At 50.3% G+C, this 15,800-nt stretch overlaps 1 protein-coding gene across 1 annotated transcript; it reads left to right on the plus strand.

Moving 5' to 3' along the window:
- Positions 1 to 8,883: 8,883 nt before the first annotated feature.
- Positions 8,884 to 12,968, plus strand: LOC103782516 (putative protein TPRXL; the record flags this gene model as incomplete). The annotated part of the gene is made up of 3 exons (XM_008950286.1): positions 8,884 to 9,110; positions 9,360 to 9,492; positions 12,903 to 12,968. Coding segments are annotated over 3 exons (426 nt in total), but the record flags the coding sequence as incomplete, so codon positions are not given.
- Positions 12,969 to 15,800: the final 2,832 nt, after the last annotated feature.

Here is a 15,800-nt window from a genome sequence, read left to right on the forward strand (position 1 = left end):
CTGTGGCTCTCCTCTGGACATGCTCCAACAGCTCCACGTCCTTCTTGTGCTGGGGCTGCAGAGCTGGACACAGACTCCAGGTGAGGTCTGCCCAGGGCAGAGCAGAGGGGCAGGATCACCTCTCCCCATCTGCTGCCCACGCTGCTCTGGTTGCAGCCCAGGATGGGATTTGCCTTCTGGGCTGCCATGGCACATTGGGGGCTCATGTCCAGCTTCTCATTTGCTAGTACCCCCAAGTCTTTTTCCAAAGGACTGCTCTCCACGTGTCCCCTCCCAGCCTGTATTGTTAAGACTTACAACATGGATTTTATACAAGAAAACTCTCAAATATCTGATGTTTAACGAAGTCTTATGGCATTGTTGTGGTTCTCACTGTCAGTTTGATTCATGGCCCCTGTTGAGGGCCAGAGGTAGCTGGGCTTCACCTTGCTGCAGAGCAACTTTTCTGGCCCATTACTCAGCGTAAACCTTGAGTCTTTTCCAAAATCCCTGGGTGACTTTTGCAGCAACAGAGGGGTCTCAGTGCTGGATGCACCAGACGTTGTGTCCTTCAGCCAATGGGAGATAGATTGATCCTCCCTTGACAACGCTGTACTGCCACAAACCCTGCTGTGAAGCAGCAAGGTCGTCACGGGACAAATCCACACCAAGAGCAGAAAGGAGTCAGGAGAAGGGCAGGAGGGTGGCTGTGCTTTGCTTTTCAGGGTCTGCTCGGGGTTTTTTGGCTGGTGCTCCTCATGTTTCCTCTCCAGCTCCGCTACCGTTTCCTGCACGACGGGGCTGCAGAGTCCCCACTCCACTCTGCAGCCCGGCAAGGGCGTGAGGCTGGGGCCAGGTCCCTCACAAATCCCATCAGTCCCCGCTGGAAAGAGGATGTTTCCAGGGTCGGTGGTGAAAAGTGGCTGGGGGGGACATGGGTAGGAGAATGCACGCGTGGCTGTGTTTGTTTGCCTCCTTGACAACCTGGTGTGAAGGATTTTGGAGCCTTCGTTTTTCCACACTGGCCTTCCTGTCTCCTTTTGATTATTTTTGCCTTTTTCCCCTTCACTTCTTCGATAGCGACAGTTTCCATGGGAAGAGATGTGGAGGCACAATCCTAAATAGGATGTCTTCTGCTTGTCTGTAAGAGAAGCTGGACTGGGGCACCCACCGTGGGCACCCCTCACCTCTGGCTGGAGCTGGCTATATAGATGGCACTGCCTGGAATTGGGTCCTTTTGGGTGAAAGATGCCTTTGATCACCATTTTCTGGCAATAACCATGCTTCAGGGAAAAATTCATTAGAGGTCCAGGCATGGCGTGGAAGACAAATCAAATGTTTTGAGGAAGATGGGGTTGAGGAGTTCTGAGATACTTCTGCTCCCTCAAATCCAATGTCTGGTCATTAGTATAGCAATTGAACCCATTTCTGCTTCCCCAAACATGGTGTTTAGAGGGACCTAGGTAGCAATGAGGAGATGTGTCAGGACTGCAGGGGAAGAGGAGTGTGTCCAAGTGAGGAGACGTGCCTTGGGATGATTATTTCTAATATTTGTCATACTTCCAAATGAAACAGCTGACAAGCTGAGCTGGCAGATACCTGCAGAAAGAGCTACTGGGGAATTTGTTAATGAAGCAAGTTTCTCGTCAGAAAAAATGCCAGTTCATCAGAACCTGGGTTTTGGGGACGTGTGTTACAGTCCTGGCAGGAAAGGCTGGACTGAGAGCTGTGGGTGGGTTCCTTGGTTGAAACCAAGGAGGTTTAAAGGCTGTTGTGTGAATAAAATAAAGTGAGGCAGATCTAACAGGAGGGACAGAGCAGCCAAAGCTCACATGAGGTTTGGTTTGAGTCCTGCGGTGTGAACACCAGAGTTACTTCCACTGGGTAAAATAGGGACAACTGAAAATTTACCCAGGTCTGAATTAAAGCCGAGTGGCTTTTGGGTACTGTAGGGATGTGAGGGACAGCAAAATCCTGCAGACTGCTAAGAGTCCTCAAAGTGCTGCAAGAATATGCCCCAGATCTCCAGCCAAGGGGTATCTCCAGGCTGGTGGTGCAGCCATGCAGGAGGGAGCCCTGGATGCTCCTCTCCAGCTGGAGATGGAGGAAAACCCCTCAGGGCTTGAGGCACATCCATTTCCTCCCCCACATTCAGCCACTTAGGGCTTATTGGGTAGATGTCCTTCAGGACAGAGGTTGTGGGTTCATTTCATTTGACAGCAGAGAAGAGGACACTTGTCGGTGTTCTTGCCTTGATTTTGCTGTCCAGTCTTCACAGGCTTTCCAACAGAGCCTTCTCACGGCAGGCTAAAGGAGTTTCCCTGCTACAAACAAGCCTCGTGGCTTTAAATCAGAGTCCAGACATACTCATTTCCTTCCTGAGTGATACTGTAGCACTAATCAGATCCAGCCATTAGTTCTCATCTTTAATATTTGCAGTGCAATCCTACCAAGGCTGTTCTGCAGCAGTTTTTATTCTGGCAGGGTTCTGGGGACGACAGACATCCCTGCACTGGATAATTGGACTGATGGATTCGAGTCTGAAAATCCTCTGGCAGCAGTTGTTGGATCTTTCCCCATCTTCTCACCCTGGAAGCCAAATTGGTCTTTGGCCTGAGTGAAACCATTTCATAATGTTGATGGTGAGACTGGCAGCAAAGAGACGGTGTGATGCCAGTTTGGAAGTGCATCACAGAATCATAGGATGGTTTGGGTGGGAAGGGACCTTTAAAGGTCCTCTAGTCCAACCCCCCTGCAGTCAGCAGGGACATCTGCAACTAGAGCAGGTTGCCCAGAGCCACATCCAGCCTCACCTGGAGTGGTGCCAGGGATGGGGCATCGACCACTGGGCATCTTGTTCTGGTATCTCACCACCCTCATTGTTAAAAATTCCTTCATCTAATCTAAATCTCCCCTCTTTTAGTTTAAAACCATCACGCCTTGCCCTGTCACAACAGGCTCTACTAAAAAGTTCATCCCCATCTTTCCTATAAGAAAGTGTGTGTCTAAGCCCCCTTTACGTACTGGAAGGCCACAGTAAGGTCTCCCTGGATCCTTCTCTTCTCCAGGCTGAACAGCCCCAACTCTCTCAGCATTTCTTCACAGGAGAGATGCTCCAGCCCTCAGATTTTTGACCTCCTCTAGACGTGCTCCAAGAGGTCTGTGTCTTTTCAGGAGACATGGAGGGTGCCTCTTTGCAAGGGGGCAGGGGTGACATGCACGTTAACAGCATCCTTGTGCCACATCCCCCACCGAAGTCTCAGCAGGCAGCAAGGGAGGATGGTGCTGTTTGGAGTCCATCTTTCCCTGAGCAGATGGAGGGGCGAGAGCCTCTACATAGGCAAAATGTTAAAACCCTGTGAGGTAACCGTTTGCTCTGGTAGCCCAGCTTAATTCCAGGATAAATAACGCCGTTCTGTGATATTCTGCCAATCTGATCACTCTCACAGTTTGAAAAGGAGGTGACAAATTTCCTGTCCTCTGCAGCGACCGCTGTCTGCTCCAGCTCAGACACGGCTGCACTGCAGCGGGTGGAGAAAACCCTCCTTTTGCCCAGGAGCCTCCTGAGATGCAAAGAAAAGACCACGAGCCTCCTCAACTCGCATTGGCACACGCTCTTCTCCTCCAAAGGCCACCCCTGGAGCTTCAACCCCCACTTTTCCTTGGACAAACTCCACCCGTTGCCCCTATTTAATCAGGAAAGGCTGCAAAAAAAAAAAAAGGGGGGGAGGAAAATAGGAACTTCCTCAGGCCTGGCTCACATCCCTTCCCTGGGCTGCTCGGGCTCCAGAGCTTTCTCATCCCGCCTTGGGAGGAGCAGGAGCCGGCTGGCGCGGGGCTCCGAGCTGGGCTCAGCCCAGCATGGGGTGTGTCAGCCACCGTTTCCTAAGTTATTCTTTTGAGCTTCCTTTTCTCACTATTAATAGATTTTCAGCCAATCTGAGCCGTTTCAACAAGGTGGATGGGGTGGAGGAGGGGGGGAAAGGAGGCGTTGCTGAAATAGGAAGCGGGAAGCTTCGGGGAATTAATCAGAGGAGCTGTGTGGAGAGGTGGTGGCTTCGGGTGGGCTGGTGGGAGGAGGGACAGGACATGTCCTTTCGCTTTGTGGTTTGTGCTGTTTTGCTTCTCTTTTTGTGCTCCAAGCCGTGACCTTTCCAAACAATTTCCCCTGAGTGTCTTCTCCAGCCTGCAAAACACCACCTCTTCTGTAACGAGCTTGCAACCAGAGCATCGCTCCACGGCGTGGTTAGTGGTGGTGCACAGCAGCTAAAAAATGGTGGTGAGGAGCTGTATGGGCACAAACCAGCATGCTATAGACTGGTTTGGGTTGGAAGGGACCCTTAAAGATCATCTAGTCCAAACTCACTACACTGAGCAGGGACATCTGCAACTAGAGCAGGTTGCTCAGAGTCCCATCCAACCTCACCTGGAATGGTTCCAGGGATGGGGCATCGACCACCTCTCTGGGACACCTTGACAGTCAGCAAGAAGGAAAAGTTCTGTCCCCTCCAGGGCTGTCCCCCACCACAGACACCCTATCTCAGGCACGGTCATGGGACACAGGCACTGGGAAATGAAGTCATGTTTTTGCAGTGGCCTCATTTCCTCCGGGCTGTTTGGTCGCTCTGCACGCAGATGCGTGCTCGGAGGGCTGGCACACGCCTCCTGTGGGTCTGCCCCAAACCCAGCCCAGAAATGCAAAGGTTTGGGGCTTTCTGAGTGAGTCATGCAGGAGGAGAGGCACAGACCGAAGCATCAGACTCACTGCAAGCAGTGCTGTCAAAATGCACCTGTAGCTGCTACATTACTTTCATTTTCTTTAAAATGAAGAACAGATGATGGTCCAAAAAAATGAAGTCAGAGAAGTGGCCTTGCCCTGCCAAGATGCAGCCAGGAAGGTCAGGAGCAGGTAGTTTTTTTCTGCTTTCTGGAAAACAGGGTGAAAGACTGGCTGAAGTTCAAGTGAACCTTCTTTTGGGGGTTTGGAAAGCATCTCCTCCTGGTAAGGGGAGTGATAGCTAAGAGGACACCTCCTCCATCCTCCTCCTCTCCCATAGCATGTGTTAAATCCTTTTATCTCTGGGACTCATGGCATGAAAGAGTCTTTTGTTTCCTACAGAGGGACGTACTGTATCTTTTGTGAGTAATTTTCATGCTGAAGGGGCACCGAGCATAATCCTGTCCTCTCTGGCTGTTATTACCACCAGCCTGTGGGTGCAGGGGATTTTTTCCTCCATAGACCAGATCCTATTTGTTTCTTTTGTTGAGGACTGTTGTCAGCCAATACTGGCTACCAGCCCAGGCAAACAGGGGCTCATGCCCAGGTCCACCATGAAAATTTGGCACTAGTGGCTGGTTAAGGAAGAAGAGAAGAAAAATAGTTCTCTGGCATTTTAAAAAGATGCAGCACATGTGGAAGGGCAACTGTGACTCCTGGGCTTGCTGTGCTCTGGGCTTGAGGTGTGGTGAGGCTGCACCTTGAATCCTCAGGTCAGGTTTGGGCCCCTCCCTCCCAGAAGGCCCTTGAGGGGCTGGAGCGTGGCCAGAGAAGGGCAACGGAGCTGCTGGGGAAGGGTCTAGAGCCCAAGTGTGGGGAGGAGCAGCTGAGGGAGCTGGGGGTGCTGAGCCTGCAGCAAAGGAGGCTCAGGGGAGACCTTCTGGCTCTGCACAGCTCCTGACAGGAGCCTGGAGCCAGGGGGGGGTCAGGCTCTGCTCCCAGGGAGGAAGCAATAGAACAAGAGGAAATGGCCTCAAGTTGCCCCAGGGGAGGTTTAGGTTGGACATGCGGAAATATTTCTTCCCCAAAAGGGGAAGAAATTGTCCAGGCCTGTCCCAGGCTGTCCTAGGCAGTGGTGGAGTCCCCATCCCCAGAGAGATTTAAAAGACTTGTAGAAACGATGCTGAGGGACATGGTTTAGTGGTGGACTTGTCAGTGCTGGGTTAATGGTTGGACTCAACGATCTTAAAGTTCTTTTCCAACCTAAATGATTCCATGATGCTTTGCTGCTTGTGCTGAATCTGTATCTGCTTTGGAATTAAGTATTCTCTCAGTTTCTGAAAAGGGGAGCAATGAGTTGTGTAAGCCAGACCTTCTGCAGGTGGGGAACCTGCAAGACACCAAAAATGCAATTTGTTTTTCCTCTGTCTGTATAAAATACATGTTTTCCCAGTGCTGCAGTGGGACAGTCCCTGGGCAAACAACTGGTATCAAGCCCAGGGCAGTAAAAGTGCAGAAGGGTTTCCAGCCCTGAGACTGCAGCAGCATCTGGCTCCTTCTGCAACAGTGGTGAGAAAACAGTTTGATTTAGGATCCTAGAAAACATAGAATGTTTTGGTTGGAAGGGACCTTTAAAGGTCATCTAGTCCAACTCCCCTGCAGTCAGCAGGGACATCTGCAACTAGAGCAGGTTGCTCAGAGCCTCATCTGACCTCATCTTGGGTGTTTCCAGGGATGGGGTTTCTCCCACCTCTCTGGGCAGCCTGGGCCAGGGTCTCCACACCCTCAGGATAAAAAAAATTCTTCCTTAGATCTAATCTAAATCTCCCTCTTTTAGTTTAAAACCAACAGCCCTTGTCCTGTCACAACAGGCCCACTAAAAAGCCTGTCTCCATCTTTCCTGTAGGCCCCCTTCAAGTACAGAAAGGCCACCAGAAGGTCCCCCCAGAGCCTTCGCCTCTCCTGGCTGAACAACCCTAACTCTCTGTCTTCCCAGGAGAGGGGTTCCAGCCCTCTGACCCTTTTTGTGTCCCCCAACTTATTGTCAACTTAATGCAACTAGGAGGAGAAGGTAAATCTCACTGACAGATGAGTGCCCAAAAATCTGTGGGACATCTGTCAGGGTGGACAAGGGCCATGACACTCTGTGGAAGGAGGAGCTCACCGAGCCATAGCTGTGGCTGGTTTCTGTTCTCCTCTGGCACGTTGTGGGTCCAGGCCATGGTGGTGCATGTTGTCTTGGAATCGTGGTAGGTTTGTGACCTGCCTGGATTTCCTCTTGTGTGGCCATCTCCATGGCTGCTGGTCACCACAGCTACCTCATTTCAGCCAGAAACAATAATTCTTCAATATATTCTGCTTTGGGACAAGCTAGCTGTGGAAAAAGAAAGGGGGACAGTGAAAGTTTGGTAGCAGTGCAGCTGAGATGGTGTGGAGGTTAGTAACATCACCTTTAGATCGAGTTTGGGTGGGGAGATCTTTTGCAAAGGGCTTCCCAGGGGTCCCATCCAACCCAATATGGCAGGAGTGGGTTTGTAGGGAGGGAACGAGGTGGTGAATTATCTTCTGGCTTGTATATCATTTGTGTTGTGACATGTCAAAAGGATGCAGGTCATTTCCCACCAAAGGAGAGTGATTTCTACCTCTATAGCATCACCTGACCTCAGCCAGGCTCTTGTAGTAGGATGGATGGTGTCTTACCTGCCTGTGTGGTCAGCACACATTTAATGCATCTATTCATCCATCCATCCATCCATCCAGCTCACCACTTCCAAGCTGGAGTGTGCTGGCTCCTCAGGTTGGTTTGAGCCCACTTAAATCACTGGTCCTGGCTTAATGAGGAAGAATAAATCATTTAACAGACCTTTGAACATCTGTTGACCTTAGGAGGAGAGGAGTGCTAGGGGTGGATGCAGAGATAAAATGCTGCTAAGCTTTGTGTGCATCAACTTGAGTCTTGGTCCTTCTCCTGGTTGTTTTATTGGGCTGTGTCATCCTGTGTCTCTTGAAAGAGGCCCTGCTAAGCCTGGAGGATCACACCAGCTTCCTCCAGCAGCAGAGCAACCCCTTGCTTTGAGCTTTCCCCCCACCCCAGTTTTTGCTAAAAGTGTTAAAAACGTGTCTGCAGCTCTTTGGGAGGGAAGGGGAAGTGCTGGGGCCAGGAGATCAGTTTCTTGGCTTGTGGGCTCCTAGCTGGCCACCGAGGCTGGTCCAGAGCCAAAGCATGGACCTGCCCCTTCTCTTTTGGACCGAGTTGAATTGAATTGTCTTGAATTGTCTTTTCTACCTCTCCTTTGGTGTCTGTTTGCTTCCTGACTCTCTGGGATGGAGCTGGGGCATGAGGAGGAAACGAGAGCAGTGGGTGACTTCCTCCACCTTCCTTCTGACCTCGTCTTTATTTACATCTTTTTTTCTATTGTTTCTACCTTTAGAGAATTTTTATTTTTATTTTTTTTTACCTCCCTTGCTGTCAAAGCCCATCAAAGCCCTGTTTTGGGGATAGACCCATTTCGTGGCTACCTGGATGCCTGGTCTCTAGCCTAGTGCAACCATCACTGATGACCCAAGCCAGGGAAGATGATAACACAGAGAAGGAGGTGGCTAAATGAAAACTCCCTCCTCTCTTTAGCACTTGGGTTTCATCTGCTAGGTCCCCATGCCTGGGTTTTGCTTCCTTACCCCTTCTTCTCTGCAGACAGTGGTCAGTCTATAGGAAATATGACTTGTCATCACAAAAGCTCCTTTCCCACAGGTAGTGGAGATGTTTTCTAGCAAGCCCAAGCTTTCCTAAAAAATCCTGCTGCTAATTTCAGTTGAAGTCACATCTTACTGGTGTTTTCAGAAGGGCTGCTCCTGGCAGCTGGTGGGGAAACAGAACTAGGAACTGTGTTTCAGGAGGGGGGCTGCACATCTTTTCTACAAATACCTGTTCTGGGTGGAAACCAAGGGTACTTTCCTTAGTTCAAAGTTTATCTTGGTGTTTTTACTTTTCCCTAGGTGTCAGCTCTCAGGATGTTACAACTTCTGCAAGCCCAGGAGATAAAGGGCAGGTCACGAGTGCCAGGCTCTCCACTGCACAAATACCAGGAAACTCATCTCCCCCCACTGTGGTACCACAAGACACGGCCCAAAAGACCACCACTGCAAGCCAGGGTCCACCACCCCTCCCTGTGACATCACCAACACAGGTTCAAGGCAACCCACCTCCAAACAAGCCAGAAAACACATCATCCGCCTCTACAGAGTCACCTACACCTCAAGGGACCACCCTGAGCAACCCATCACCCACCCCCACATCAGCTCACCTGGCTCAGCAGGTCAGCTCTTCCAGCAGCTCCATAGCCCCAACAATCAACCCTGCTGCAGCCCCCAGTGCCACCCAGAAGGAGATTAGCCCTTCGGCCAACGTGGCAAGGTCGGCAGCCACCACTGCTACAAATCCTGCCCTCACTCATGCGAGCAGCCCTCCAAACACCACAAGAGGTTTAGGGGCTTCTGCCACCTCCCCTTCCAGTGTGCAAGCTCAGGGAAGCCAGCCTTTGGACCAGCCCAGCAGCACCACTGCGGGCACCAGAGCACCAAGGAGCAGCCTCTCCCCTGGGCACAAGGACGACGGTGCCTCTTCTCCCACCTCTGCTGCCACTCAGCCTCATTCTTCTTCCAGCTCTCCAGTCCAGGGACCGGTCTCTTCTACCAGAGCTGGAAGCATGAACACTTCTATCACCACTTCTGTTCCATCTGTGGCCCACTCCACTAGTAAAGCACCTCTGTCTTCACCAACGGGCAGCACCGGCAAGGTCTCAGAGGCAGCCACCACCACGACCCCTGCAGCAGGTACCAGAAGATGAGAACCTTGATTGCTTGCTCTGGGATGCCCTTTCGTGGTCTTTTTTTGGGGTTTTTTTGGCAACCCTAAACATTTCCTGTCGTTATGGGGTGTCATCACCTTGCCTTGTTTTAGGACTTCCCAGCGTGGTTGTCTCTATGACAACTGGGTGTTTAGGTTCCCGTTGCCATCAGTGGAGAAGGAGTCAATGCAGTTAGTGGAATCCAAAGCATGAATCAAACTGGCAAAGTGTAGACATTAGACCAAAGTGTGCCTGGAGCACCATCAACTGCAATGACTCCATCTTCAGTGACTGCAGAAGGGAGCCAGCAGCCATGGGTTCGGAGGTGGAGGTTGGCATTGACCTGGAGGCTGGTGAGACATTGACAGCATCCCTAAATACTGGCTGTAGAAGATCCCTAGTGTGGCTGACAGCTTAGTGAAGGCTGTCTGGGCATGCACAGAAATTAAGCTTTAGATGACTAAGGAGATTTTATGGCTAAACTCTGAGTCTACAGCCTCTAAAGGGTCTAAGCAGTTAGGTGGGATAGTCATCATTGCCATGGGTGGGGTTGGCTGCTGACTTCTGTCTAAGCAGCATTATGAGTGTCCACGTGGTGTTTAGGATCTTGCTGAACACCATTAATATGTTTTCTCGAGACCTCTGGAGCTTTAGGTGAGTTCCTAAGTGCCCTGTGAGGCACATTTAAGCTCCCCATTGGTATTTTGCCTGTAACTCCACTGGAGCTCTTCATTGTCATCTTCGGGAGAATGTTGTTCCTCACCCAGTTTCCAGGTACCTTCTCCTACCTATGGAAGGCACTCAAAAAAACATCTCCCTGCCCCTCAGTCTTCTGCCTGTCAGCACCACTAAATAGGCCAAGGCCCTTCTGAAAGACCATCTTCACCCAGGCCATATTTCGAGACCTTCAGCAGGCATGAGGAGGTGAGATGGGTATCTTCATGAAGGATGCTCCTTTCTCCTCCTGCTCCACAGGACTTTTCTCCATGAAAGGATGATTCATGAAATCTTGTTAATTCAAATTTGAACATTCAAGCGTTAAGCATGAAAAGGTCTAAAAAACCCTTTACATTTATTAAATAGGTGAGAGAATGCCAGAGAAACAGATGGCTTTGAAATTACTTCTCTGCTGGAGCCTTCAGAACGTGTCTGGGAGAGAAATATCCCTTGTCTTTTCTGTGGAAGAGGCAGGAGTCCCAAGAGCAAACAGGCTGTGAACAGGCTGTGACATTTTAATTCTCTTTGTCACCATTTAAGGATCAATTAGGAATGCAGGGGTGGAGATCCACTTCTACCAAAGGATCTGGGGAGGCAGGAGGCTGCTATGCCCACTGCAGAAGAAACTGTAAGATGCTACAGACCTTAACAAGGGCATCTGGAGATGACCTCAGGTATCTGAGACACCTGCATGGGGCTGGGAGAGGTGGGGCAAGTGCCCTTCTGGAGGAGCAGGCAGGCAGGACACCTCTCTCTCAATAGTACCAGGCACCACTTTGTCGTCACCATCGTAGTAGTAGTAGTAGTAGAGTACTTCTAAGTCACCTTGGACTTCTTCAGTAGCTCCTGGAGATGTAGTCAACAGAGGTTATGGCATTTCACCACCAACTGAACAAGGAACTCAGTTCATTGGGGGATCCTGGGTAGCCAGCTCAGAGTCATAAAATCATGGAATCATAGAATTGTTTGGGTGGGAAGGCACCTTTAGAGCTCCTCTAGTCCAACCCTGCTGCACTCATCAAGGACATCTTCAACTAGAGAAAGTTGCTCAGAGTCCCAGCCAACACCACCTGGAATGTTTCCAGGGATGGGGCATCTCTGGGCAACCTGGGCCAGGGGCTCACCACTCCCAGCATAATAAAATTCTTCCTTCTCTCTAGTCTAAATCTCCCCTCTTTTAGTTTAAAACCATCTCCCCTTGTCGTGCTGCAAGAGGCCCTGCTGAAAAGTCTGTCCCCAGCTTTCTGATAGGCCCCCTTTAATAACTGAAAGGCCGTGAGAAGGTCCCCAGTAGACAGTCTACTTCTCTGGTAGAAATTTCCATGGAAGTCCCCCCAGACAAAGTGAAATTTGGGCCACCTATTTACCTAGCAATACTCCTTTTTTAAGTGGTTACCCCCCAATCAAAGCACAGCCAGCACAGCCTTTGGCTTCACCTCTCCAGAACACCCTGACGGATGCCAGCAGCAGTCAGTAAAATCAGCAAGAATATTTTTTCTCTGTACCAAAGTTAACTTAAAAAAATCAAAGCAGCAGCCCAAAGCTTCTCCAACCTTTGACACGATGAGCTTCAAGGCAGGAATTGAGTTGAAAACTCATTTTCAGCTGCTCATGAATGGAGCTGTGCCACCTGCATCCTCTGTATTGCATCAGTGTCTGTCTGCTTGTGTCTTTTTGGTGTGTTTTGGGGGCTCAGAGCAGAGAAGCCCAGATGCCACATCTGTGCCAACCAAGCCTGGGAGTACTGAGCAGAGCCCTGCCAGTGCACAGCCATCAACACCAATCCCTGGGGACCAGACAGCCAGCAGCAGTCCTGGCCACCAGCACCCCAACACTTCTTTCCAAAATGAGGTAATGACGCCCACGGGAAGGTGGGAACTTCGTTGTGGGGGTCTGTTAGTGTTTGGTTGGCATCCCATGTAAAGTCTGCATCAGAGAGACCTGCCTCAGGAAAAGCCCAGTCAGCAAAATAATTCTGCTTTGTAGAATCAGCATCATAGAATGGTTTGGGTGGGAAGGGACCTGTGAAGGTCAAATAGCCCAACCCCTCTCTCCTGTGGCTTTCCAGTGAAGAGACACAGAGTATGGAGGTGAAAGGAACTTTGGTCTGGGTGCTGAACAGGGAAGAAGTAAATTTGGGAAGAGGGAGGGAAGCGTTATGGAGAGCAGGAGCTGCCTTGGGGTGGACTTGGACTTGAGGAGAAGGCAAAGACCACAGTTCAGTGCAGTCTGTGCATGGATGATGTTAGCAGAAAATGTTCTGGAGTGTAGTGTGTCCTGCACACCAGGACAGCTAAAGATGCAGTGCTAGGAAGGGGAGGAAGGGGGGTTCTGTTTCTAGATGCTCATCGTTCATAGGGTGGGACTGCACCGTGGCCCACTGGTGTGGATCTTCTACTGCCTGAGCCAATTCCTGCTTCACCCCACAGGCCTGGTTTGGGAAGTGCATTAGTAACCACATCAGTCATCGATGGAAACCCTTTCCACACATCAAGGGTTGAGGGAGGGGGTCCTGGGCCTGTCTCTTTCCCATAAAATGGCTCAGAGCTTTGGTTGGGATGTTTCCTGGCTTGGGCCGACCTTGTGACCAACTTCCAACCTATAACAGCAATTTCAGAGTTGCTTTTCTTGTGTCTTTCCAGGTCATCTGCAAAGAACAGGTGCTAAAAAATCAGCCCACCCTGTACCTGAAGGAAGCTAAAAGCTGTGTAAGTACCACCCCTGGGGAGTTCTGCTCAGCATCAGCAGCTGCTGGAGATCAGCTTTTAACCTGTGCTACTCTGAGCCTCCAGAGAGGAGAGTAACTGCATCAAAATGAGAAACAACCACTTTTTGGGGTGCAAAATGGTAACTGCAAACCTACACTCAGCAGCATCATGAAGTTGGGGCTATGGTGGAAGGAGAAGAGGCCCTTGTGGTCTCCTTCAAGTAGAAGGACCAGCTCAGCCCACCCAGGTCTCAGAAAAAGAGAGATGGGAAATTCTGGAGGGTGAAACTTTCCCTCTGCAAAGGCTAATGGAAAAACATTTTCCCTTTGCAAAGGGGCCAGAAGTTCACCCCAAAACTCAAGCAAAAACTGTGGAGTTCCTCCACAGCAGCCTGGAGTTTGGGAATCACATTATCAGCTCTCACAAAACACTAAAGTGAGGGCAAAAAAAATAATTTCCTTTGTTTCAGACCACCTACAAGGCCAGGGAGTAGTAAAATGTAGTGCCAAGGTTGGGAAAGTGCAAATCCAACACGAGACTATACACCAAGACCCCTTCTTCTGGGGGGTGGGTACTGTCTGCTGGCTTTTCTGAGGATACCCACCTTCAAAACGATCCTCGTGGAAACTGTGAGTTCCCTGTAAGAGGGAAGATGCAATAGATTGATAATGTATCCATAAGTTTTTAAGTCTATGGCAAAGAGGAGCTCTGTAGAGGGCTTGGACTTCCCAATAGCAGCCACTGTGCTTCTGGAGCTAGAGAAGCACCTGCCTGCTGCTATCTCATGGTCATCACCTTCTTTCTTTGCCTGGTACTGGTGTAAATGCTCTGTGCCTGCACAGATGTGGTGATGTTCTTAGCTAAGCTGCCCTTAATCTGAGGACAGCTCCAAGGAGGGACCTTATTACCATGATGCCCATGATGCCACAGCAGGATATCATCTCCTGAGAGCATCCCCTTGCCCTGCTTTGTTCAATCTCTGAAACATAGAATCACAAAATCATAGAACTGTAGAATCATAGAATCATTTTGGTTGCAAGGGACCTTTAAGATCATGGAGTCCAACCATTAACCCAGCACTGCCAGGTCACCACTGACCCATGCCCCTCAGCAGCATATCTCCATGGCTTTTAAATACCTCCAGGGGTGGGGACTCCACCACTGCCCTGGGCAGCCTGGGACAGGCCTTGACAAACCTTTTGGGGAAGAAATTTTTCCTCATGTCCATCCTAAACCTCCCCTGGTGCAACTTGAGACCATTTCCTCTTGTCTTGTTGTTTGTTGCTTGGGAGCAGAGCCCGACCCCCCCCTGGCTCCAGGCTCCTGTCAGGAGCTGTGCAAAGCCAGAAGGTCTCCCCTGAGCCTCCTTTGCTCCAGGCTCAACACCCCACCTGCAGTCACGCCCACACTGGGAAGATTTTTTATCAAATCTTACATTGAATATATAAAAATATTCCATCAGATTGAAAAAAATTGGGTTTGGAGCTGAAAGCATCCAGGTGGTTTATGGCCATGCTGGTGTTTGATGCTTCCATCTGATTTCTGGGCCCAGCCACGCTCTGCACAGAGCCCCTGTCCTGCCCGTGGCCTGGCTGGAGCTGTGCTGGGAGGCTTTTTGGACCTGGGGAGGGTACATCTGGGAAGAGCTGGTGCAGAGTGCTGCGCCAGCAAGCCGAGGGATGGATGAACACCACCACTTGGCATCACCCATCACTCCTCATCCACTGGAGCTGGCGAGCCAGCGCGTCTGCCGACCCGTTTCCCTTCCATTCCTCTGGGCATAATAACGAGCCAGAGCATCGTTAAATCCAAAAAAAAATGAGCACAAAATGCCAATTACTCCTCGAAACAGCCACCGAGAGACCGCCAGGGTGCATCCTCCCATGGCAGTGCTCTCCTCAGCTGCCAAAACACCTCCCACCCGCCCCACGCCTGAGAATTGCCACGAATTTTATGCCTCCCAAGCTGAGCAGATAACAGAGAAATGGCACTATCTGGTTTCCCTGCTTTGTAGCCCAGTAAACAAGTTTCTAGCCAAATCTTGACAGCCAAGTGAAAAAAAAAAATCTCCTTTGCATTTCATAACCCGTGGGAAAACAGGAAAGTGTGTGCTATAAGAAGTGTTCCAGAAAGGGCTCCAGTCCTGCTCCAGGAGGAGGAGGCAGGGCGGCGTTGTGCTGAAAGCTCAGCTCCAGGGAGAAGCTGGGAGCACCACCAGTGGTGGACATGGCCACAGCACACGTGGCAGGGAGAGGACAACGTGGTCCTGCCCATCCCAGGCATAGCTGGCAGCACTGGAGGTGAAACAGTTGGGACTGAACCCAGGAATTTGGGGGTGTTGCTTGTCAGTGCACCTCAGTTTCTCCAGCTGCTGTAAAATGAAAAATCTCATTTAAAAGAAAAAAAACCCCTTCAACTGCAAATCCTAAAAAAAAAACCAGCCAAAATCACATAACTCCCCAAATATATCCTAAAAAAAAGCACTAAATATACAGTTGGTATCACTTTGTGGACCAAAGGTCTTTTATGGGCTGGTTGGTTCCCAGCATCCTTCTTCCTCTTCTTTAACCAGCACTGAACAGTTTGATCCATGTTCCACCAACTTCCCTTTTGCCCCTTCTCCTTCCTTTGATTACAGCAGAATCTTAACGAGTTTCTTAATGAGGTTGATTAGCTCAATGCTTGGTGTATCATAGCGTGACTTCTTGAAGGTGAAGCTCACAGGTGGATCTTCAGTTGGGTTTTCATTGGCTGCTTGGGGTGCTCCAGTCTTGGGAAGGAGGCAGGGATGGATGGATGGACAGATGGATGGATGGATGGATGGATGGATGG

The sequence above is a fragment of the Merops nubicus genome, unplaced genomic scaffold (genome assembly GCF_000691845.1).
Source record: "Merops nubicus isolate BGI_N331 unplaced genomic scaffold, ASM69184v1 scaffold7432, whole genome shotgun sequence".
Taxonomy (NCBI): domain Eukaryota; kingdom Metazoa; phylum Chordata; class Aves; order Coraciiformes; family Meropidae; genus Merops; species Merops nubicus.